This window comes from Myotis myotis, unplaced genomic scaffold (genome assembly GCF_014108235.1).
Source record: "Myotis myotis isolate mMyoMyo1 unplaced genomic scaffold, mMyoMyo1.p scaffold_m19_p_8, whole genome shotgun sequence".
Classification (NCBI taxonomy): domain Eukaryota; kingdom Metazoa; phylum Chordata; class Mammalia; order Chiroptera; family Vespertilionidae; genus Myotis; species Myotis myotis.
Window position 1 is genome coordinate 9,806,607 of NW_023416390.1, and position 24,362 is coordinate 9,830,968.

Sequence of the window (24,362 nt, forward strand, 5' to 3'; positions counted from 1 at the left end):
CGCATACGGACACTCAGAGGAGGCGCAGTGCTGAAGTCAAATTCTGAGGTGCGGAGTGCGCGGAGCGGGCTGGCGGTGGAGGGCGCGGTTGGCGTTTTCAATCAGGAGGGAGTCGCAGACTCTGAGCTCCAGAACCGGGCGAGTCTTTAGGGACCCAGACTCAAACGGGAGAAGCGGGACTGTCTGGCTTTGGTCAGAGCGAGTGCAGCTTTCTCTCCAAGCTTTGCAGCGTGTGCTGGGACTCAGAGAGGCAGAGCCCCTGGGGACAGGACTGAGAGCCGCCATAACTGCTCTCTCCGGCCCACCCTGTTGATCCTGTGCGACCAGCCCCACCCAAGCCCTGCACAGAGGCATTTGCCGGATAGCCTCAGGCAAAGGCTAGATTAGCACCTCCCTAGAGGACAGAAGTTCTCTCACTGCTGACACAGCTGATTCTCATAGCCACTTGGCCTGGAGGTCAAACCCTCCCTGGTATTAGCTACAACAAGGTTTAACTATAAGACTGCGAACAAAGACCACGACGGGGTGCACCAAGGAAGCATAACAAAATGCGGAGACAAAGAAACAGGACAAAATTGTCAATGGAAGATATAGAGTTCAGAACCACACTTTTAAGATCTCTCAAGAACTGTTTAGAAGCCGCCGATAAACTTAATGAGATCTACAAGAAAACTAATGAGACCCTCGATGTTATATTGGGGAACCAACTAGAAATTAAGCATACACTGACTGAAATAAAGAATATTATACAGACTCCCGACAGCAGACCAGAGGAGCGCAAGAATCAAGTCAATGATTTGAAATGCGAGGAAGCAAAGAACACCCAACCGGAAAAGCAAAATGAAAAAAGAATCCAAAAATGCGAGGATAGTGTAAGGAGCCTCTGGGACAGCTTCAAGCGTACCAACATCAGAATTATAGGGTGCCAGAAGATGAGAGAGAGCAAGATATTGAAAACCTATTTGAAGAAATAATGACAGAAAACTTCCCCCACCTGGTGAAAGAAATAGACTTACAGGTCCAAGAAGCGCGGAGAACCCCAAACAAAAGGAATCCAAAGAGGACCACACTAAGACACATCATAATTAAAATGCCAAGAGCAAAAGATAAAGAGAGACTCTTAAAAACAGCAAGAGAAAGAAACTCAGTTACCTACAAGGGAATACCCATACGACTGTCAGCTAATTTCTCAACAGAAACTTTGCAGGCCAGAAGGGAGTGGCAAGAAATATTCAAAGTGATGAATACCAAGAACCTACAACCAAGATTACTTTATCCAGCAAAGCTATCATTCAGAATTGAAGGTCAGATAAAGAGCTTCACAGATAAGGAAAAGCTAAAGGAGTTCATCACCACCAAACCAGTATTATATGAAATGCTGAAAGGTATCCTTTAAGAAGAGGAAGAGGAAGAAAAAGGTAAAGATACAAATTATGAACAACAAATATGCATCTATCAACAAGTGAATCTAAGAATTAAGTGAATAAATAATCTGATGAACAGAATGAACTGGTGATTATAATAGAATCAGGGACATAGAAAGGGAATGGACTGACTATTCTTGGGGGGGGAAGGGGTCTGGGAGATGCGGGAAGAGACTGGACAAAAATCGTGCACCTATGGATGAGGACAGTGGGTGGGGAGTGAGGGCAGAGGGTGGGGCGGGAACTGGGAGGAGGGGAGTTATGGGGGGGGAAAAAGAGGAACAAATGTAATAATCTGAACAATAAAGATTTAATTAAAAAACAAACAAACAAACAAACAAAAATAAATAAAATAAATAAAATAAAAATTATTAAAAGTTCTATATGGGAGAACATATTACGTTAATTACCTCAAGTTTATTAGGTCCCAATTTGGGGTTAAGAATTCCTTCTAAATACGAAGCTTTTTCTCTCCATGTAGGCAGATCTCTATATTCTTTTTTCATTTTTTCCAGCCTAAAGAAAGAAAAGACAGAGTTATAGATTTAAAAAGCAAGAAAAATATATATGGTAGATTCACAAAAGAATACATATAGTATGATCCATTTTTAAAAGTTCTAAAAGAGGCAAACCAATAATATATTGTTTAAGGAAACACTGGACCTAAACTATACATTATATCGGACTGGCTTAACAGTTACAAAACATTCCATCCAACAGCAGTAGAATATACATTCTTCTCAGGTACATATGGTGTATTCACCAAATTAAAATCATATGCTTACATAAAAACCTGCACATGAATATTCATAGCAGCATTATTCATAATAGCTGCCAGATGCAAAGGCATATCTTCTTTGAAAGTATATACACCCAAGAGTCTCAAATTAGTTGATAAATTTTCAAGTACAATGTTTGGCACTTGATAAAAACAACTTGGTATATGATAATATAATATTTGACAGAAAACTATAAGAAAAAAATCATCAATAGAAAACAAACTTACAGGAGGAGATCCAGATAATGGAGAAATTATTAATATATTCAAAAAAATTAAGAGCTACAACTGAGAACTTTGGTAGAGAAATGGAAACTATATAATAAAGGGAAATTCCACAACCAAGAAGAAGAAAACTGAAATTAAGAATGCAATTGGTTTAACAGCTGATTAGGTACAAAGAAGAATGAACCAGTGAACTGTAAACAGGTCAGAATAAAATACCTAGACTGAACTACAGAGCAGAGAATGAGAGGCCTAAAGATTCCATTGTTGAGTCAGAAGGCAGAGCAAATATTATATTTCCTCCTGTGAAAGAATTTCAATCTAAATGGAACCAAAGGATACAAAATGGAAAATCTCACCCATGTGAACTCAGAAACAAAATTTAAGGACTGAAAAGCTGATTTCCTATAAATCCTTAATTTACAGAAAACTGAAAATATTGGAATTTTCTTAAATGATAGGAAATTAATCCAGGGTTGCCTCACTCATATCAACCTGGGAAGTTTTATGGTTCCCAGATCATGAACAAGAAATGACCCAAATCAAGTTGGTCTTGCAAAATAGTTAAATTGAGCCGTTTGTACGACTGGCTGGCTGTTTTTCTCCGCTCAGGGAATTTTCAAGGCTCGTCTCCATTTGTTTTTCTTTTTCCAAACTCTACATTCCCTGTCCGTGAATACAGTCTACCCCAAACCCTCAAATGACTTACTTATAGCTTGCTACAATTTGCACGTCCTCTGTTATTCCTGAATAAACTAATCTTTTCGACAATTTTTACCTAGCCTCCGTTTATCTCTTTATTTTCTTTTTTTAAAATTTATTTTATGGATTTTTTACAGAGAGGAAGGGAGAGGGATAGAGAGTTAGAAACATTGATCAGCTGTCTCCTGCACACTGCACAGGGGGGATGTGCCCGTAACCAAGGTACATGCCCTTGACAAGAATCAAACCTGGGACCCTTCAGTCTGCAGGCCGACGCTCTATCCACTGAGCCAAACCAATTAGGGCGTCCTCTTTATTTTGACACTACCTTATGAGTTCTTATTTCTTTTCTTGCCATAGCACTGACTTTTAAAAACACCTAAATATGGTAAGCAAAACTCAGGTATAACCTCTGAACCCATGAAATATAACCATGATGAAGATTCAGATTAACAGCAAGCCTATGCCTCAAAGGAAAATATTAATATACAAGTAACACGCACATAATATTTTAAATATTTTTTATTTTGTTTTTTACCTTTCCCGAGGTTGTTGCTGAAGTTTTTCAAGTCGCACTGCAGGGGGCTGGTTGGGTTGGGCTTCCGGAGGTGGCATCCCAACAGTAACTTTCAGGTCTGGGGATAAGAATGCTGGATATTCTATTGACTGTGGTATAATAGTATTTCTGCAAAATGGCAATAAAGTTAAATATTGAAATTATACAAAAGTACACATCTAAAACCGCTGGTAGCTATCACTTTAGAATCCTTCTCTTTTACACTGTAAGCTCACCCTGTCTACCTTAAGCCATCAAAGGACAAGCTAGAAAAGAAGACAAAGTCAGAAATCCTCAGTGAAGTGCTCTATGAATACTCCTACTACTTAAGATCATGAGCAGCAGAGTGGGAAGGAAGGACCTAAAGTTCTAAAGAGAAATAGAAAGTGTTTGAGCCCGGACCTCACTCCTAATCTCTATCTCATGGCCCAGTCAAGTTGATACATAAAATTTACTACCACATCCACCTTTTGTCAACTTGGCACCCATAAACATTTCCTTAAAACATATTTAATCACCAACTGAAAACAATAACAAGATCATAATTCCTCCTAATCTGCTACAACTATTCTACACACAACCAAAAACTCACTAGCCTCTTCCTCAGAAGAGGAGGTGCAAAGTCCTTTACCCTTCTCCTCGCTATCCTGAAACTTAAATTCTATAATGCAAGGTTAACAATATTTAAATATTATGATGTAAAGACAATATATCTTATGTTAAATGATAAGAAGACAAGAGAGGGAAGAAAATAAAGATACTTGCGATATATAAGGTTGTCCCCCCCAAAAAAATTTGTACACACACTTTGAATAATTATGCATTCCAATGGGTTAAATTTGAAAAGAAAGAACCATCAAGTGGGCTATCAGCTGTTAAGTATGTATACATTGTGGGGGGACACACTGTATTTTCAGATCACTTGGTAAATGGGCCAGAGTAGCACACCCAAATGAGAAATGTGTTGCCTCAAAAATCCAGAGGCTCATTAGATGTTGTGCCTCTTTTTTTGTTTAGGAGGGGCCAGACACAACTTACCCTTCAACTTAGAGAAGTTTTGACAAGCCCCATATCACTGATTCCTAAAATTTCACTGTGGTAGAAGGCACCTGAATTTTGTCAGATTTATTTCCCACCCTGACATGCAAATGTCTTACCAATAAGTCTAGAGCTATGTATGGTGCCAGGAGGTGGATCAGGGGGATCACTTGGTTAATTATATAATTGTCTATCCACTGTTCTGTACACTTGGAACTAAAAAATAAAAAAAGTATAGTTCTTGCTCACTTGATCTAATCAGCACAATGTCATCACTGTGCTGGACCAGGGTGATAAGTTGTTTAAGGGAAAGGTGGAGAGTCCTGTGAAATAAACTGGGACATATAGGACTGGAGAACTGATACACCCCTCAGGTAGAACAGTGAAGGTGTGTTGCTGGCCATGCCAGCTGATAGCAATCTGCTTGATGGTCTATATCAGTGGTCGGCAAACTCATCAGTCAACAGAGCCAAATATCAACAGTACAACGACTGAAATTTTTTTTGAGAGCCAAAATTTTTAAACTTAAACTATATAGGTAGGTACATTGTTATTAACTTAATTAGGGTACTCCTAAGGCTTAGGAAGAGCCACACTCAAGGGGCCAAAGAGCCTCATGTGGCTCGTGAGCCACAGTTTGCCAACCACGGGTCTATATTAACAAGCCTGGAGAAAAAAGCATTTGCCAAGTCAATAGTTGCATACCAGGTACCAGGGAATGTGTTAATTTGCTCAAGCAAAGAAACCACATCTGGAACAGCAGCTGCAGAGTCACCACCTGGTTAAGCTTACAGCAATCTACTTTCAGTCTTTAAGATCCACCTGCTTTCTGCACAGGTAAATAAGCGAGTTGACTGGGGATGTGATGGGAATCACCTCCTGGATCTTTCAAGTCCTTGATGATGGCACTAATCTCTAATCCCTTGAGGAATGTGGTGTTGCTTTTGGTTTACTATTTTCCTAGGTTGAGGTCACTCTAGTGCAGGGGTGGGCAAACTTTTTGACTCGAGGGCCACAATGGGTTCTTAAACTGGACTGGAAGGCCGGAACAAAAGCATGGATGGAGTGTTTGTGTGAACTAATATAAATTCAAAGTAAGCATCATTACATGAAAGGGTACAGTCTTTTTTTTTTTTAGTTTTATTCATTTCAAGCGGGCCGTAGTTTGCCCACGGCTGCTCTAGTGGTTTCTATTTGACCCTTCCTACCATAATATCCCTCATTCCACAGATCAGGGAACCAACGTATGAATTCATCAACTGCTGAGTATATTTCTTTCAACTATGTATTCTGGAATGAGGGAAATAATTCGTGGCTGGGTTTGGGGACCCACTAGGCCCGCTGTGGGATGGATCAGAGTTAAAACTCCATTGATTACCTGACCTTCATAAGCCCCTGCTCTGACTGGTCAACATCAGCAATGTGTTGGACCTTCTGAAATTAGTGTCGGCTCAAAGCCAATGTCCAGTAACTCTGAAAACTTGGATTATTTCCTTTCCCTAATGCACAGTTATCCTGGTAAAATGCTAATGGCATTTGTTGACCAGAGACAAACTTTTGGCTGGATTTGGAAGTAACACTGGAGTGTGTGGAAGTCAGGTATACATTACTATACTGCAGAGCAGAAAACTAAAAACTATTAGACATCTTGATCTTAAAAGTCCCTCACTTCTTTCTCCAAAAGAAATATCCCACTGGCCACCCCTCATCAGGCCACCCCCCTCCTTCCCTCCTTCAGCTATGAAGCTGTCACCCACCTCCTTTATTTTTCTTATCTCCAGACCTCCTCACCAGCTCTCTTCAGGACTATAACCAGTCCTGAAATTTTCTTCCTCCTTTGTAAGCAAAACAATTCACTGCTCTCTTTACCTTGGAGTCTAACCCATTCTGGCCATTTCCTAACACAACCAAAATGCTCACCGATCAGATTCAATGTTTGAAAAGCCACATGATCAGACAGTGTTAGTAAACTTAAACACTTACGTCACAGGGTCTGTTCTTTCCGGAGGTGGTGGGACATTCATAAACATAGGTGGCTCAACAATTTTCTGAAGAGGTTTTAACTGAAAAAAATGGTAAGTATATTTTAACACTGTTTAACGACAGTTACAGTTCACCCTAATACTACTATTCTCCAGGACTATAAAATAGGCCTTAAACAATACATATAAGGAGAAAAGAAATTAAAAGAGGAAGAAAGAACTAATATCTACTGAGCACTAAATATCTGCCAAAAGGGGAACTAACCTGATGTGAAAATCCATAACCAAAGTTTCCATAGGAGAACATAAAGTCCACCTCCATCCTGCAGACAAACTAAACATGTGGCAAACTTACTTTATTGTTTGATCAGAAAAATATTTTAATAAAGAAGTGATAACAAGTGATATTTTTACTTCACAAATTTATGTTAGAAAACCAAAGCATGAATCTCCTGATTTACAAACAAAACAAAAACAAGCTAATAAAAAACCCCACATTTACACAAGGAAATCTTATTTAAGAATCTATGAAATCACTGAAATTTTAAAAACTTTTGGGTTAAAGTTAGGAATGTTATATGACTAAAATATGGAGAATATCAATTTATAATTGTTAATAGGATTATGCCGAGATACATATATATGTATGTATATATTCATATACATGTATATATATTTTAAAGTATCTACTCACTTCTCTCACCTCCACTTCCATTTTCAGATAATATTTTGATTCAGACACTTAACTCAGCTCGCTAATATGTGAAATAAAGGAGGGTGTCAGAGGTTATAACCTCAAATGTCCATAATTCTGGTTTTTTGTTTGTTTGTTTTTTGGTTAATCTTCACCCCATGATATGTTTCCATTGATTTTTTTTTTTTTTTAGAGAAAGTGGAAGGGAGGGGGAGTGAGAGAGAGAGAAACATCAATGTGAGAGAGACACATTGATTGGTTGCCTCCCGCACGCGCCCCAACCAGAGCCGGGGATCGAGCCTGCAACCGAGTTACATGCCCTTGACCAGAATTGAACCCAGGACCCTTCAGTCCTCAGGCAGACACTCCATCCACTGAGCCAAACCAGTCATCATTCTATTTTTTATGTCCTTGTCCCTGTTTTTGCTATGGGCAGCAGGAGCCTCTCTGAATAGAAGTGCAATTAATCAAGATAACAATTTTAAGTACTTAAAAAGAAATTCAAGTCAGAACTGTAAACAACTCTTCAGAAACTCCTCAAGGAGAAAAGTACAGTTTCCTCTGCAAGGGAGGATCCTGAGGCTGTGCAGTCAAAGGAGCAGTGAAGGCACCTTGCTCTCTTCCCCAATGATTCTCATTCACCATTTAGCAGTCGGATAGTTTTTTTAAAAAAAAGGTGGAGATAAAGTTTTTATGAATAAATATTGTACTTTCTATTTAACATATTTCCATTAATTCAAACAGTGTCTAGCAGGATACCAAAAGAATAAAAACAATAGAGGCTACAAACAGTATCAGAGTAAAGTTATGAAATGTTAATTAAGTTTGGGCAAAAACTTTGGAAGTTTCAGTAAAGCTCTTACTGTGTTTTCATTCAACATTTGAAATTCTTCAGTAAAGCACCCTTTCTAGAAAAAAGTAATAAATAAAATTCTTAAATATATACTCACTCATGTATATAATCTAAACCATTTCATAAATTTTTTAAAAAATCAGATAATGATTTTAATGCACATACTAATTTAATAGCTAATTACAAATAAAATGAATATTTGGAAGGAAATCAAAATTCTAGGTTGAACCAAAAATTAATATTTATATTTATGTTTTAGAAAAAAATCTTCCCGCTAGTTATAGGTCCTCCTTTTGGAAGTCTTAAAGGACCGGCCTACAGTACTTTCAGGAATCATTTCTATAGTTTGTGATTGAAGGATTACTTAAACATAAATTTAAAAACACACACACACACAAAACAAAAACAAAAACCATAAACCTACATGCTAAGCTGACTCCTGACAGAACTGGGGGCTTCTCTCATCTTTCAGGGACTGTTGGGATCTTTTAAGCCAGGTCACCATCTCTGGTCACCTCTACTGTGCTATCAGTCCTCCCACCAATCCAAATCCCACAGTTCCCTTCCTTCCCAGCATCTTCCACCATGACTCGTGAAATTCCCATTCTGTGATTAACAACTTTACATCTTTTTTAAAATATATTTTTATTAATTTCAGAGAGGAAGGAAGAGAGAGAGTAAAATATCAATGATGAGAGAGAATCACTGACAGGCTGCCTCCTGCATGCTCCCTACCGGGGATCGAGCCCACTACCCAGGCATGTGCCCTGACTGGGAATTGAAAGGTGACCTCCTGGTTCATAGGTTGACACTCAACCACTGAGCAACGCAACAACGTTACAGCTTTAACGGATCCACTATACATCCCCCCTTTACTTTACCTGAGACCCGGTTCACCACTGAACTCCAGTGAAGGCCCACCTACCTCCAGGTCAGGAGGCAGGGTTACATCCTCCACACTCCCTTCTGCTGCTTCCAGGTAGATAGGAACAGTTTTCCTCTTTTAAGCCTCATGCTATCTGGCATCTCTTTCAGACATTCCCGTCACTAATCACTAATTCTCAGTGAAATATGGATCAGTCAAAATAATAAGAACCAATGTACACTTCCCCTGGATTAAAGAGTGTGTTAAACTGTCTTAACATCTGGCCACGTTTATGTTGTCTGTGTGTCCATATACACGTTTACTGCACAATTTAGAAGTTGCAGCGTCATCTCACTTGACTCCTAAATGTCCAACTTCCCCCTGCATACTGTAAAGATAAGGATAGCCTTCCACATGACCACAGTATTAGCATCAGACTTCAGAGAATTAACAATTTTAGAATTTTATCTAATATGCAGTATATATTTAAAATTTCCTAAATTTCACAAGAATGTCTTTTGTAATTTTTTCAGATTTGTGTTCAAAGTTGTTGTATCTCTTTTTAATCTTGAACAGTTGCTCCATTTTTTTTTTTTTTAATGACTTAACTTTTTAAAGAAGCAACGCTGGTATGTCTCCCATTATGCATTTACCTGACCATGTCATCATTTATCTTTTTCCCTCTTCCCTAAATGTTAGCTTAGGTTAGTACTTAAACGTTTTTGTTTTTTAATTAAATCTTTATTGTTCAGATTATTACATTTGTTCCTCTTTTTTCCCCCAATAACTCCCCTCCTCCCAGTTCCCGTCCCACCCTCCGCCCTCACTCCCCACCCACTGTCCTCATCCATAGGTGCACGATTTTTGTCCAGTCTCTTCCCGAATCTCCCACATCCCCTTTCCCCCCCCAAGAACAGTCAGTCCATTCCCTTTCTATGTCCCTGTTTCTATTATGATCACCAGATTATTTGTTCACTTGATTCTTAGATTCACTTGTTGATAGATGCATGTTTGTTGTTCATAATTTGTATCTTTACTTTTTCTTCTTCTTCCTCTTCTTAAAGGATACCTTTCAGCATTTCATATAATACTGGTTTGGTGGTGATGAACTCCTTTAGCTTTTCCTTACCTGTGAAGCTCTTTATCTGACTTTCAGTTAAGAATGATAGCTTTGCTGGAAAAGTAATCTTGGTTGTAGGTTCTTGCTATTCATCACTTTGAATATTTCTTGTCATTCCCTTCTGGCCTGCAAAGTTTCTGTTGAGAAATCAGCTGACAGTCGTATGGGTATTCCCTTGTAGGTAACTGAGTTTCTTTCTCTTGCTGCTTTTAGGATTTTCTCTTTGTCTTTTGCTCTTGGCATTTTAATTATGATGTGTCTTGGTGTGGTCCTCTTTGGATTCCTTTTGTTTGGGGTTCTCTGCGCTTCCTGGACCTGTAAGTCTATTTCTTTCACCAGGTGGGGGAAGTTTTCTGTCATTATTTCTTCAAATAGGTTTTCAATATCTTGCTCTCTCTCATCTTCTGGCACCCCTATAATTCTGATGTTGGTACGCTTGAAGCTGTCCCGGAGGCTCCTTACACTATCTTCGTATTTTCGGATTCTTTTTTCATTTTGCTTTTCCAGTTGGGTGTTTTTTGCTTCCTCGCATTTCAAATCTTTGACTTGATTCTTGCGCTCCTCTGGTCTGCTGTTGGGAGTCTGTATAGTATTCGTTATTTCAGTCCGTGTATGCTTAATTTCTAGTTGGTTCTTTATCATAACATCGAGGGTCTCATTAGATTTCTTGTAGATCTCATTAAGTTTATCGGCAGCTTCTAGACAGTTCTTGAGAGACCTTAAAAGTGTGGTTCTGAACTCTATATCTTCCATTGACAATTTTGTCCTGTTTCTTTGTCTCCCCATTTTTTTTTTAATGCTTTCTTGGTGCACCCCCTAGTGGTCTTTGTGTGTAGTCTTGTTGTAGTTAAGCCTTGATTGTTGTAGTTAATACTGGGGGGATTTGACCTCCAGGCCAACTGGCTGTGAGAGTCAGCTGTGTCTCTTAGTACTTAAACGTTTTGATGAGAATAATTCCTAGGTTGTGTACATTATATTGTACCACGTCAGGTGTTAAATTGTCTACAATCTCTATGCTAAGCTTAAGCTCTTGGTTAAAGTGGTAGCCACCACATCTCTCTACTGTACAGGCACTTTCCCCTTTGTAATAATTAATCTGTGGGCTCTTACTGTGTGGCACCATGCACATATCTTATTCCCCAAGTACCTTTTACCTAATGTTTCTAGTACCACTGATAACTTTTTTAAAAAAAATATATTTCGACTTTTTACAGAGAGGAAGGGAGAGGGATAGAGAGTTAGAAACATTGATGAGAGAGAAACATCGATCAGCTGCCTCCTGCATACCCGCTACTGGGGATGTGCCCGCAACCAAGGTACATGCCCTTGACCGGCTTCGAACCCAGGACCTTTCAGTCCGCAGGCCGATGCTCTATCCACTGAGCCAAACTGGTTAGAGCCACTGCTAACTCTTGACTGAATTTATTTACTATAAAAAGTTGTAAAAATGGTGAGTTTGTAATTTTGTCACTCCTTCTACATTTATAACTGGCATTCTTCTGTTTAAAAATAAAAAGCTTCCCTTTTTCTTCCCAGTCTCTCTCTCTTCTCTCTGTCATCACCAAGGATTCATTGATTTTTCCTTAATTCGAAATTTGTAATGTGGGAGGGAACACTCCTAGGAAGGAGAAAACAAAAGAGAAAGACTCATAAAATCTGTATATAAACTCTGTCCAAAACTTTGGCTGACTCCTAAATGACACAAGCACAGGGCAGACAGCAAGCAGCCCAGCTAAGGATAAAAGAACTGAAATTTATGCTGCCAACTAAGAGGTAGATTAGTGGTTTGAGTCTTACTTTAAAATATTTCAGAAAGCATAATAAAACATGCTTAATTTTTCAGGTTGTATCACTGCCCTTCCAGAAAATAAAATTTCAAAAACATTACGCTGTTATAAACCAAATCTCTCTCTCTCTCTCTCTCTCTCTAACAGCCAGAGGGAAATAATGTTTCCTGAGCACATGAGTTTGAAAGAAGATAATAAACAAAAGGAATTCATCAGGTATAGGTAAATCTTAACAATAAACACCAACTGGACAATGTAATACCAAAGTAAAAATGTATTTGGATACATACCTGAATTACTTCATAAAGGTGTACCTGAACACGCCCTAACAAAATATGCTTTTCTTTATTATCAAATTGCATTAGATCCAGGTAAATATTATTCCGTGCATCATTCTGACGTCTAGGAACCTTGATAGAAAATACATATAAAAAGAAGCATTAAATTTTCAATCTGAATTTCGGATATAACTTCTGAATAAATACATCCATAAACTATATTATATTATGTGCATAGTCTAATGATTAGTTTTCATGTTATTAGTCATAACTTTTCAAACTCCGAGGCACTTATACCCTAATCACACAAAAATCAGAATCTACTTTATGTCTAATGTCAATTACAGTCTTTTGGAAACACCCATGCCTACATTCTCTCTCTTTTTTTAATCCTTACTTGAGGATATGTGATCGACTTTAGAGAGAAGGGAAGGAAGAGAGAAAAAGAGAAAGAGAGAGAGATGAGAGAACACAGGTTGCCTCCCAAACGCACCCTGAGTAGGGATCGAACCCACAAACTAGGTGTAGTCCCTGGCTGCAAATGGAACCCGCAACCTTTCGGTTTACAAGACAATGCTACAACCAACTGAGCCACACCAGCCAGGGCTACATTTTCTCTTTTAACTCTATACAGAAGTTTAGCCTCAACACTCTACTGAAACTGTAATATTAAAGGTAATCCAATACCCAACCCAAGTAATCTAGGTAATCCAAATATCCAATACCAAAAGACATCCAACATCCCTTTCAGTCTTTTTTAAAAAAACTTTTTGATAAAATGGACATCGTTGTCTCAACTTGGAACTTTGAAACCTGTAATACCATTACTATGTCACCTTTAAAATCCATACTCTCTTGCTAATTAGAAAAATATCTCATGCCTCCCTACCCCAAGATTCTAAGTGTTTAAAAAATTTAAGTGATCTATAACTGACATCATTGTATTACTTTTAGGTGTGCAAAAATGATTTGATATTTGTATATATTGCAAAATGATTATCACAATAAGTTTAGTTACCATCCATCACCATACAATTAGAATTTTTGTCTTGTGGTGAGAACTTTTAAGATCTAGTCTCTTAGCAATTTTCAAATATACAATATAGTATTATAACTATTGTCGCCATGCCATACATTAGATACCCAGAACATATTTATCTTATAACTGGAAGTTTGTACCTTTTGATCACCTTACCCATTTCGCCCACCCCAAAACTCCACCTGTGGCAACCACCAATCTGTTCTCTGTATACGAGTTAGGTTTTGGTTTTTTGGTGGTGGTGGGTTTTTTTTTAAGATTCATATTTATATGAGATCATGCAGTATTTGCTTTTCTCTGCCTGACTTATTTCACTTAGCATAATGCCCTCAAGGTCCATCCATTTCAGTGCAAATGGTAGGATTTCTTTCTTTTTTATGACTAAATAATATTTTATTAAAAATATTTTAAACCTATTCATCTTTGATGGATTCTTAGGTTTTTTCCCCCATGTATTGGTTATTGTAAATAATGCTGCAATGAACATGGGAGTGAAGATATCTTTTCGAGATAGTGATTTTGTTTTCTCTGGATAAATACCCACAAGTAGAATTACTGGATCATGTAATAATTCTATTTTTAATTTTTAAAATATACTTTTATTGATTTCAGAGAGGAAGGGAGAGGGAGAGAGAGATAGAAGCATTGAAGAGATAGAATAATTGATCAGCTACCTCTGAGCCACGCTGGCTAGGCTGTAAATACTCTTTTTTTAAAAATATATTTTTTATTCACAGACAATAGGGTGCTGAAGGCCTGGGGTGGGGAGGGCAGGGGCTGGCTGGAGGGAGTTAATGGGGGGAAAAGGAGACATATGTAATACTTTTAACAATAAAGTTTTCAAATATATATATTATTGATTTCAGAGAAGAAGGGAGAGGGATGGAGGGAGGAAGGAAGGGAGAGAGAAATATCAATGATGAGAAATGAGGTTTTCCATAGTGGCTGCACTAATTTACATTCTTATCAACAATGCACAAAGTTTCCCTTTTCTCCAAATCCTTGCCAACATTGGCAATTTCTCATCTTTTAGATCATAATCATTTTAACACGTGTAAGGCAACATCTCACTATGGTTTTGATCTGCATTCCCCTGATAATTACTGAAGGTGAGTATCTGTTGATCATTTGCATGGCTTCTTTGGAAAAATATCTCTTCAGATCCTCTGTCCTTTTTTAATTGTTTTTTTTTTCCTATTAAGTTGTATCAGTTCATATATTTATAAATATTTGGATATTAACCTTTTATCAGATATATGATTTGCAAATATTTTCTCCCATTTTGTAAGTTGTGTTTTCATTTTGTTGATGAGAGATGTATACTCTCATTTTGCTAGTGAGAGTATACATATTTGAGGGGGTTATTATAAAGACTGAAGAAATTAATGCATGCAAAAATAATTGGAGAGATTTTATATAAGAAAAAAGAAAAAGGGGAGATGAGAAAAAATAGTGTGCTATGAAGGGAATGTCTCCTCAGAATTCATGTTGAACCCTGAACCCCCAGTATGATGGTATTTGTAGGTGGGGTGTTTGGAATGTAATTAGGTCATGAGGGTAGAGCCCTCATGAACTGGATTAGTGCCCTTATAAGAAGAGGCACAAAAAGGATGATCACTCTTTGCTCTCTGCTACATCACTACAACAAAGAGCAGAGGGCCAGCTGCAAACCAGGAAGCAGGCTCTCATTAGACAGAAGATCTGCCATCGCCTTGATCTTGAACTTCCCATTCTCCAGAAAGATGAGAAATAAACGTTTGTTGTTTAAGCCACCCAGACTACAGTAATTTGTAATAGGAGCCCAAACGGATTAAGACAGGGTAGGCAATGGGGGATAGGAGGGTAAGAGCAAGACAGAGGAAAAATGCATGTGTGATAAATCCCATACAGTACGATCTCAGGGAAAAAGACCACCAAAATTGTGCATTTTACAGTAACCTATTTATTTTTTTAAAGGGTACTGTTTTTGTTTCTTTCCTATCCCTTCCCAAAGGATATAATTAATGTAGCACATTTGAAACAATTGCATTCTTATATCTAGAAGAAAACATCAACATTACCTGTACAGAAAAATACTTCACTTCATCAAACTTCATCACAGTTTTCCTTTCATTAATGATAAATGGTATATTTTGGGGTAGCAAGCTACACAGTTTTGTACATTTCACAATGTTGTTTATAGAGATACGAATGAAAAAACTGTTCTCATGCTGTACATCGGCTGAAAACACATATTTAGGAAGCAAATTTTGTTGTAATTAAACAATAACACATTATAAAATTAATTAAACAATTCAGGCTAAAACTTAAGAATCAATCAAATAAATAAAGAGGTAATTGTAGAACACATTAGACAATGAAAAGTCCTTTAAAATAGTATTTTTGCCCATCAATGTTAGGTACAATATAACTAGGAAAAGGTTGATTCTTTCTTAGACCAATTCTCATATTTTTATAGTCACATTTCCATTATAATTCCCTTGCAAATTTTTCTATATTTTAAGGTGAATAAGCATTTACAATATATAGTTGAAAATTTTTGGTAAGCATAATTATATAGAAATTTTAAAAATATGTCATTTGAGTGTAATTTCTTTTTAATTTTAGGACAGAATTAAAGGCAGCATTCTACTTTAATTCACTACATACTCACTTATACGATATTGGCTTGTTCTTTTCATAGCACTCCATTAAAACAATATTTTTTCATCATTTAACTAATTATCTTCGAAAATCTCTTTCTGTAGAATTCTTTTCACTAATCACTTATATAAAAAAGAAACACCAAGTCTTCATAATGAGACTGGGTTTATGCCATGATAAATCCAAGAAGAGGTATTCAGCTTACTTAAGGGTACCAAGATAAATAAATCCGTTTTAAGAGAAGCACAGTTATTTCTTAGAAATGAATTAGTAATATATATTCCAAGAAGACATAATATATATTTTCCTTTAACTCAGATGGTGATTGAGGTGGGTTACCGATGGCTAAAAATCTTCTGTCACTCTCCACATCCAAGAGCGACATTTCCTGTTCTCTGCTCTTGAGTCTCGCCTGGACCAGTGACTGCTTTAACATACAATGGACTTGACCAGGCTGGGACTAGGAAAGGCATGAGTCAGGGTGCAAAATTTAAGGGGACACCAACAACTTCAGTAATGAAGATAAATAGTTTTTTAATGTAATATAAAATTAAAATGAATAGAGAAAAAATAATGCCAATCTTCTAGGCATTCTCACTAAAGCACCAGACACATAAATGAGGCATTTTACATATTGCAGCTTTTCTGTCCTGCCAGGTGATTGCAGCCTCAGCTGCGATAATGAAGCAGGAGCACCACCCAGTGAGTACACTTAGAGTGATTAATAATAACACAGTTAATATTCTAAGCCATTAAGTCTTACAGTGTCTTGTAATGTAGTAATATCTAACTGAAATAGTGATATATGATCATAGCATGATTCTTAAAAGAAAGGATACTCTTAGGTATAAAATGACTGCAGTTCTTTACATGAATAGCCAGACAGCCAACCTATAACAATCAAAATAAAAACACAGTGAATAAATTTTAAAAGTAAGGTTTCTTCCATTTACTCTACACCAAACTACATATTTTTTAAAGCTCTACTTTGTTAGTTTTTCTCATTTGAAATATTGTTTCTCACTAGAAATCTCTAGTGATTGGAAAACACCAGAAAGCAGAAAGAGAAGAAAAACAGGCAGGATTTGCTTAAGATAAACCTAAAATAAACAAGAATACAAAACTAAACAATGGTTCATTACCAACAAATCCAACCATCACTCTTTGAATCATTTTTACTTTATATTAGGTAATAAGTGGTAAAATGTAGCATCTTTCATATAATAATAAGAAATATGCCTTGCTTGAGATGAGCTTTTTTATTCAGTATCCTAAAACCACCTTATTCATTCAACAATCATTCATTAACTATATATAATATGTCAAGGGCTATGAAATATCCATTCTCTCTTACACAGAGTGTTTCTAAATGTTGAAGAAAATTATATCTTTTGTTTAACCTTAAAATTAAATACAAAATGAATATAGGAACACTTGAAAGTAATATGCAGGATTAGCCAAGTATATTTAGCCACATTTGGCTTAAAAAGAAAAAGAGTAAAAGCAACAGCAATATTATATTAAACATTATGAAACAATATAAATGGCCCAAAAGTATTTTTAAATGTAACTGGCTTTAGAACAATACAGAAAAAGATATTAGCATCCAATATTTAACTAAAAGAATACTGTATCTCCCCTGGCCAGTCTTCTCATTGGTTACAGCATCAACCCACAGACTGAAGAGTGGCACGTACCCTGGTTGCAGGCTCCATCCCGGGTGCCTGTTGGGGCATGAGCAGGAGGCAACCCATCCATGTGCCTCTCTCACATCGACATTTCTCTCTCTCTGTCTCTCCCATTCCCTTCTACTTTATCTAATAATAAATGAAAAAAATGTCCTTAGGGGAGGATTAACAACAAAAAGAATACTGTATCTGAATGATGAAATCCTAAAGAAAAATATTATGATCTACTTTTTAAGGAAATATAGGTACGAAATATTATGGTAAAGGAAAGGTTCTAAGTTTTCAAATTTAAAGGAGGGGTAATGCCCATTGTATAATGTAGGGGAGATTTAAACTGGTATTGACATAGGTGATTCTATGAATCATTGTTTACTTGTTAAAGTTGGGTTGTACATAAGGAGGATAAACAGGAAAGTATAGCTATAAATTTTTATTGTATAATTCTATACAATGCAAATCACTGGCTGCCTGCCAAGTATCTCAACATGAAGCCATGAGTAGCTACCTTCATCTTCCCTATGTTCCAATAGCTCTTTATACTTTAACATAATGATCCACATAATATAGAAAACAGATTTAACACTCAAAAATACAATAATGACCATTCACAGACTGCAGATAACAAATGTTGCTACAGAATCTGAGACCCACCTGTGGCCCAAAACATGTCAATATCTTCAATGTCTTCACCCCCAAACACTCTCAAACATGCATTTAAAACAGGAAAGCATCCAGAAAGCTATTCACAAAACGACTTTTTTTCTTGTTTCTTTTTGTTATTGTTGACACTATACAGATGTCCCCATTTTCCCACTTTGCCCTCTCCACCCAGCCCCCTTCCCTCCGGCCATCACCACACTGTTGTCTGGGTCCTTAACACAAAAGCACTTTGTGTCCAACTTTAAGATACAGCCTTTTCACATTTTTTTTTCCTGAAAATGGGATGTGACTATCAGAAACAGAGGTAATGGTTGTCATGTTGTTATCATTGTTGACACATGTGCAAACCTTGCCAAATATCTCAAATCACAGAACTTTCAGAGAGGAAATGGCGTGACGAAACCATGCATTGGGAGGAGCTACCAACTACGTGCCAAACATCTGTCAACAACTTCCAGTGGACCTTTAAGAGAAGCCTTTTCATGTCTAAGCAACATGTAATTCAAATAAGGAAAATACAAACTATGATGTTAGAAAGTGTGAGTGAGATCTGAATGGTTTTCAAAATGTCAGTTCTAAAAAAGATGTAAAAGTCATATTCAAGAGTATGGATTACGGAAATCACTATGTCAACATAATGACATGCATAACTGTTTATGGCCAAAAGTGACTTCAAAGAATCTTTTCTAAATTTAGATTCAGACAATGAAGGCTTATTCTCCAACTTTGTGATAGAAGAAAGTGTTACATAATTATACAGATAAATGCACACCATGGTCATTTTGTAAAAACAAAAATGTATACATTAATATAACCTTACTATTTACCCCCAAAAAAGGTGATGTTAAATTAATCACGTTTTTTAATCAAAAAAATGTATTAGTATACTATATAATAAAAAACTTATATGCAAATAGACCAAATGGTGGAACAACCAGTGGAACGACTGATTGCTATGATGCACACTGACCACCAGGGGGCAGAAGCTCAATGCAGGAGCTGCCCCCAGCCTGCACGCCCAGGCCAGCCAAGGCAGGTGCCAGCGGGGGGGCCTCCCATCCCCCGATCACCCCACCAGTCACCCTACAGATCAGCACTGATTGCTGGCCAGGCCTAGGGACCCTACCCGTGCACAGATTTCATGCACTGGGCCTCTAGTTCATATATAATAGGAACTACAGAAGAGAGATAAGAGAACCTTTTATTTCATTGCTATTAACTACTCTAATAAGGCTCAGACAAAAAAGACAACTGTAAAAGAATACCACAGTGTTTGGCAGTTCTAAATACACACAGATCCTCGTGTCCTATACTCTGTGGCACCCAAAACAGAAAACAGATTTTTCTGTTCCTCAGCCTAAATATTAGGTGTTTGTGCGTATGTGTTTGATTTTTCCCCCCTGGGGTTTATTATTTTTTGGATGAGAGAGGTGAAGGGCCAATTTTTAAACTGTAGCTGAAAGGTAACTAAATCTGATAATAAATACAATCATCTGAAGCAATACCAATGCTAGGCCCCATTAAAAATAAAATACCGATTCTAGGCCCCACTCTCAAATTCTAAGTTAGCAGGTCTTAGGTGGGGCCTGAGAAGCAATGTTTTTAAAAATTATTCCAGATAATTCTTATAAAACTTGACTTTAGGAATCCCTAATATAGAAAACACTTTTTTCTTTGAATCAGGAGGTTTTCCATAATTTCAGTGATCACTAGAATGCTATTCTGACTCATAAAAATGAAACAAATCAATGAGTATGTTATCAGAAGTACCATTTTCTATGCATACTTTTGATTACCAAATAATAAACACTAACTAGTTTTAATGTAAAGTAAGAAATAACTTATATGGGTTTACTAAGGATTAAATCATACATACCACATCCCCAAATGGCACTAAATTTTCTGGTTTAGGTGTTACTTTTGTTTCTTTACTTTCAGACCCTGTAAAAGTTTTTCTTTGCATCTACAATGTAAATAAATTAAGACTTTAGAAGGCAAAGAAGAATATAACTAAAAGCTATTTCAATTCAATTTTATGAGTCTCTAGTATCAGGTATGATATTAGGAAGTGGGATATTAATATGACTAGAAAACTCATCCCCACCCTCAAGTTTATCAATAAGCTAGCAGAGAGCAAAGGAGAGAAGTACACTGTCAAAACAATGAGTTCTTAGCTTAAAAAAACCATCGTTACTACATTCCAGTCTTAATCTTCCAGTCTCAATCTGGAGTAGGTACTGTATCAGACAAAGAGCAGTGATCCTACTTGCAAATTATCCCAATATTCCTTCAGTTATCAGTCATGGAAGGAACTGGAATTTAATCCTTGGAATAGTTAGTACATGGGATGAAGCAGTGAACAAATGGCTTGGGGGTTTTAGTTCTGATTCTCTCCAGAGTAACTTCACTAACTGATACTTGTGGGTTGGTATTTAACTTTGTTCTAAGGGTTCTAGTCACTACACACAATGGTTAGCCTTAAAAATTATAAGACATTTTTAAAGAGAAAGGGAGAAGGGGGAATGGAGGGGAGAAGCAAGAGGAATAGGGAAAAACTGCCTATTAAAAATATAACTAAGCCTGGTGGTGTTTCTAAGTGGTTAGAGCATTGGCCCTGCAACCAAGGGTCTTGGGGTTCAATTTCCAGTCAAGGGCACACACTTGGGATGCAGGTTCAATCACCAGCCCGGTTTGGGACATGAGGGAAGCAACCAATCGGTCTCTTTCTTTCTCTCTCCTTCCCCTTCTCTCCCTCCCTTCCACTCTCTAAAGAGCAGTGGAAAAAATATCCTCGGGTGAGGATTAACAAACAGATAAGTAAATAAATACATATATATGTACACACACACACACACACACATATACATATATCACTTAAAAATTGGCATTTCTGACAACATGGGTGGATCTTGAGAATATCATGCTAAGTGAAATAGAAAAAGTTAAGAATCATATGATTTAACTCATATGTGGGATATAAAACTGAAAGCAACAAATGAACAAATAAGGAAAGCACACAAAAACTCAGAGACTCAGACAACAGTATGGTGATTATTAGAGGGAAGGGGGTAAGGGTAGTGAAGGATTAAGGGAGTCAAATATATGGTGATGGAAGAAGATTTGACTTAGGGTGGTGAGCATCCAATACAATATACAGATGATGTATCATAGGATTATACTCTTGAAACCTATATCATATTATTAACCAACTAGAGGCCCGGTGCAGGCATTTGTGCACCGGTGGGGTCCCTCAGTCTGGCCCGCTGGGATCTGGCTGAAACCAGCTCTCTGACATCCCCCAAGGGGTCCTGGATTGTAAGAGGGTGGTTCTTGGGTGACGCACCCGGAAATCAGGCTCCCTCCTCTCTGGTTCTGGGTGCATCACCTGAGAACTGCTGCTGCCAAGAGACTGCAGCTCAGCAGCTCCTGCGTTGAGCATCTGCCCCCTAGTGGTCAGTACATGTCATAGCTAGTGGTTGGTCAGTTGGTTGCTTAGGCTTTTATATATATAGTTATATTGATGTAATATACAGAAATTGATAAAGAGAGTGGTGGAATAGAATAGAAAGTCCAGGGGGGGAAAAAACCCAAATACATATGGCAACATAGTATAAAGGTGACATCACCAGTCCTAAGGGCTAAGAGGTGTTTTTTTAAAAAGTATATATTTTATTGATTTTTTACAGAGAGAAATAGAGCGTTAGAAACATTGATGAGTGAGAAACATTGATCAGCTGCCTCCTGCACACCCCCTATTGGGGATGTGCCCGCAACCAGGGTTCATGCCCTTGACGGGAATCGAACCTGGGACCTTTCAGCCCGCAGGCTGACGCTCTATCCACCGAGCCAAACCGGTTAGGGCTATGTGTTGTTTTTTAAGTAAATGATGTTAAGACATTTATTTGGAAAAAGAAAAGAGCCTCAGGAATTGAAAACAAGGGTAACTGAAGTTTCTGGAGTCTGGCCCGTTAACACACACATGAAATCCCAATGAGGACAAGGCTGCCATTCACTGTCCCTAGCTGTGCCCTGCGCTGCGAGCACTTTATATCCTTCCCTCCTCCGCTGGTTGGGCCTGCCCTGCATGCAGGGCGCGATCACCGCATTCCTCTAACGGGCAATGAGGCCAGGCTCTGGCAGGTCAGTGAGTGCCACGAGCCCACAAATACACTCTTGCTCAGGGGTCACCACCTTCCCTCCCTCCCTCCCTGCCCGTGCCGACTCCTCTGCGGTCCCTGGCCCTCCGGGTGGCCGGGGCGGGGACAGGCTCCCCGGGGCGGAGGGACGGGGTGGGGGTGTAAGGGGAGACGGGGTGTAGGGGGAGGGGAGACACTCACGTTGCGCTGCCGGTGCCCAGGGCCCTCGCGGCCTGGTCCTGGACAGATCAATGGTCTTGCCTTCCTCCTGGAAGTGACGGCCTGGAGAAAACGCTACCCTCGGGCGGGCGAGTGTCCAGGGAGTTGCGGGGGGGCGGCTCCTCTGAAGGACAGGGGCTCTGCGCAGGGAATGGGCCCGCCCGCGTGGTGACCGGCCGCGCTGGAAACCTCAGGCATCTGCGGGCGAAACCCATCCGTCCATCCTCCCAGGGCGGGTCTGTGCCTAACCGACAGCCTGCGACTGCGCAGGCGCCGCCCGCCCACCGCTTTTCCCGCGCTTCCCGCCCCTCCCTCCAACCTCCCACGCACACGCTCACGCACATGCAAATACTCACGCACACGCTCACGCACACGCTCACACACACGCACATGCTCACGCACATGCACACACTCGCGCACACACTCACGCACATGCAAGTGCTCACGCTCACGCACACGCTCACGCACACGCTCACGCACATGCACACATTCGCGCACACACTCGCGCACACACGCACACACGCACATGCACACGCTCACGCACTGTACACACACACACACACGTTCTCACACATGCACACGCGTACAACACTGCGCGACCGCACGTGTAGGCCGCCTCCTTGCAGGGCTGGCTTTGGGGGTGCAGCTTTGGGAGGGTCAGCTTGGAGCGCTTGCCCAGGCCATGCCAGGCCCCGTAGGAGGAGTCAGGCCTTTCGGGGGGCAGCCAGGCTCCCCAGCACGTGATGGGTGTCGGACACCTTAGTGCGTTTCGTCTGCCCCTTAACCCACCGGAAGCCCTCCGCCCCGCGCCGGTTCTTCCCGGAGACGTACAGTGTCAATCACCACTTCCTTACACTGTTCCCCGAGTTCCAGATGCTCTGTTTCCCACAGACGAGCCCGACATCTTTACTCACCTGACCCACCGACATAGCACAGCGCGTGGATATGCACCTTCCCTCCCAGGCCTCCAGTCCCAAGCCCATCTGAACATAGCAATGTTACACCCACAAACGCTGAAAACGTCAGATACATGTTTGAATTCTAACCCCAAATATTTGAACCCTACTCCTCTTTATGGCACCTAGTGTAGGACATCTCACACAACCATGACTGCAATGGTTTATTCATGGGTCTCCCAGCCTCCTGTCATCCACCCTTTCCACGATTTCATCTTTAAAATTTAAAAATACGGTTTACTTTTTAAACAAAACCAGAAATGCCAGAGCTTCTTTATCGGCCATAAATTGGATTTTTTAAAATATAATTTTTATTGACATCAGAAAGGAAGAGAGAGGGAGAGAGAGAAACACCAATGATGAGAGAAAAATTATTGACTGCCTCCTGCACACCCCCCACTGGGGATCAGCCTGCAACCTGGGCATGTGCACTTGACAGAAATGGAACCTGGGACCCTTCAGGGCACAGGCTGATGCCCTATCCACTGAGCCAAACAGCTAGGGCTAAGTTGGAATTATTTAATGCAAAAACCAAGGGCCTCCAAAATCATTATTAACTACTATTCTATTTGGAATCTATTTTTCTTGTATTCAAGGGCCAGCTCCAAGTTCAGCTTTCAGTTAAGCCATAAAACTCCATACACATACCCCAAACACAGAATTAACCGCCGTCTCCAAGTTACCAATTGGTATAGCTCATTACTGGACTCACACTATTG

At 39.1% G+C, this 24,362-nt stretch overlaps 1 protein-coding gene across 4 annotated transcripts in view; it reads right to left on the reverse strand.

Moving 5' to 3' along the window:
• The window catches only part of C2CD6 (C2 calcium dependent domain containing 6), a 62,025-nt gene extending 39,095 nt beyond the window's left edge, over window positions 1–22,930 (reverse strand). The window contains exons 1-10 of one of the 4 annotated variants that reach the window (XM_036320293.1): window positions 22,670–22,930; window positions 20,209–20,295; window positions 16,824–16,875; window positions 15,402–15,562; window positions 12,315–12,434; window positions 8,263–8,307; window positions 6,971–7,039; window positions 6,707–6,786; window positions 3,668–3,814; window positions 1,835–1,940 (exon numbers count right to left, since the gene is read on the reverse strand). In XM_036320293.1, the coding sequence (XP_036176186.1) occupies window positions 1,835–1,940; window positions 3,668–3,814; window positions 6,707–6,786; window positions 6,971–7,039; window positions 8,263–8,307; window positions 12,315–12,434; window positions 15,402–15,562; window positions 16,824–16,875; window positions 20,209–20,295 (867 nt within the window). In that variant the 5' untranslated portion in view covers window positions 22,670–22,930. Of the gene's footprint in view, window positions 1–1,834; window positions 1,941–3,667; window positions 3,815–6,706; window positions 6,787–6,970; window positions 7,040–8,262; window positions 8,308–12,314; window positions 12,435–15,401; window positions 15,563–16,823; window positions 16,876–18,323; window positions 18,470–20,208; window positions 20,296–22,669 lie in introns of those variants that run through there. The other 3 variants (XM_036320294.1, XM_036320296.1, XM_036320295.1) reach the window with 3 other exon arrangements.
• Window positions 22,931–24,362: the final 1,432 nt, after the last annotated feature.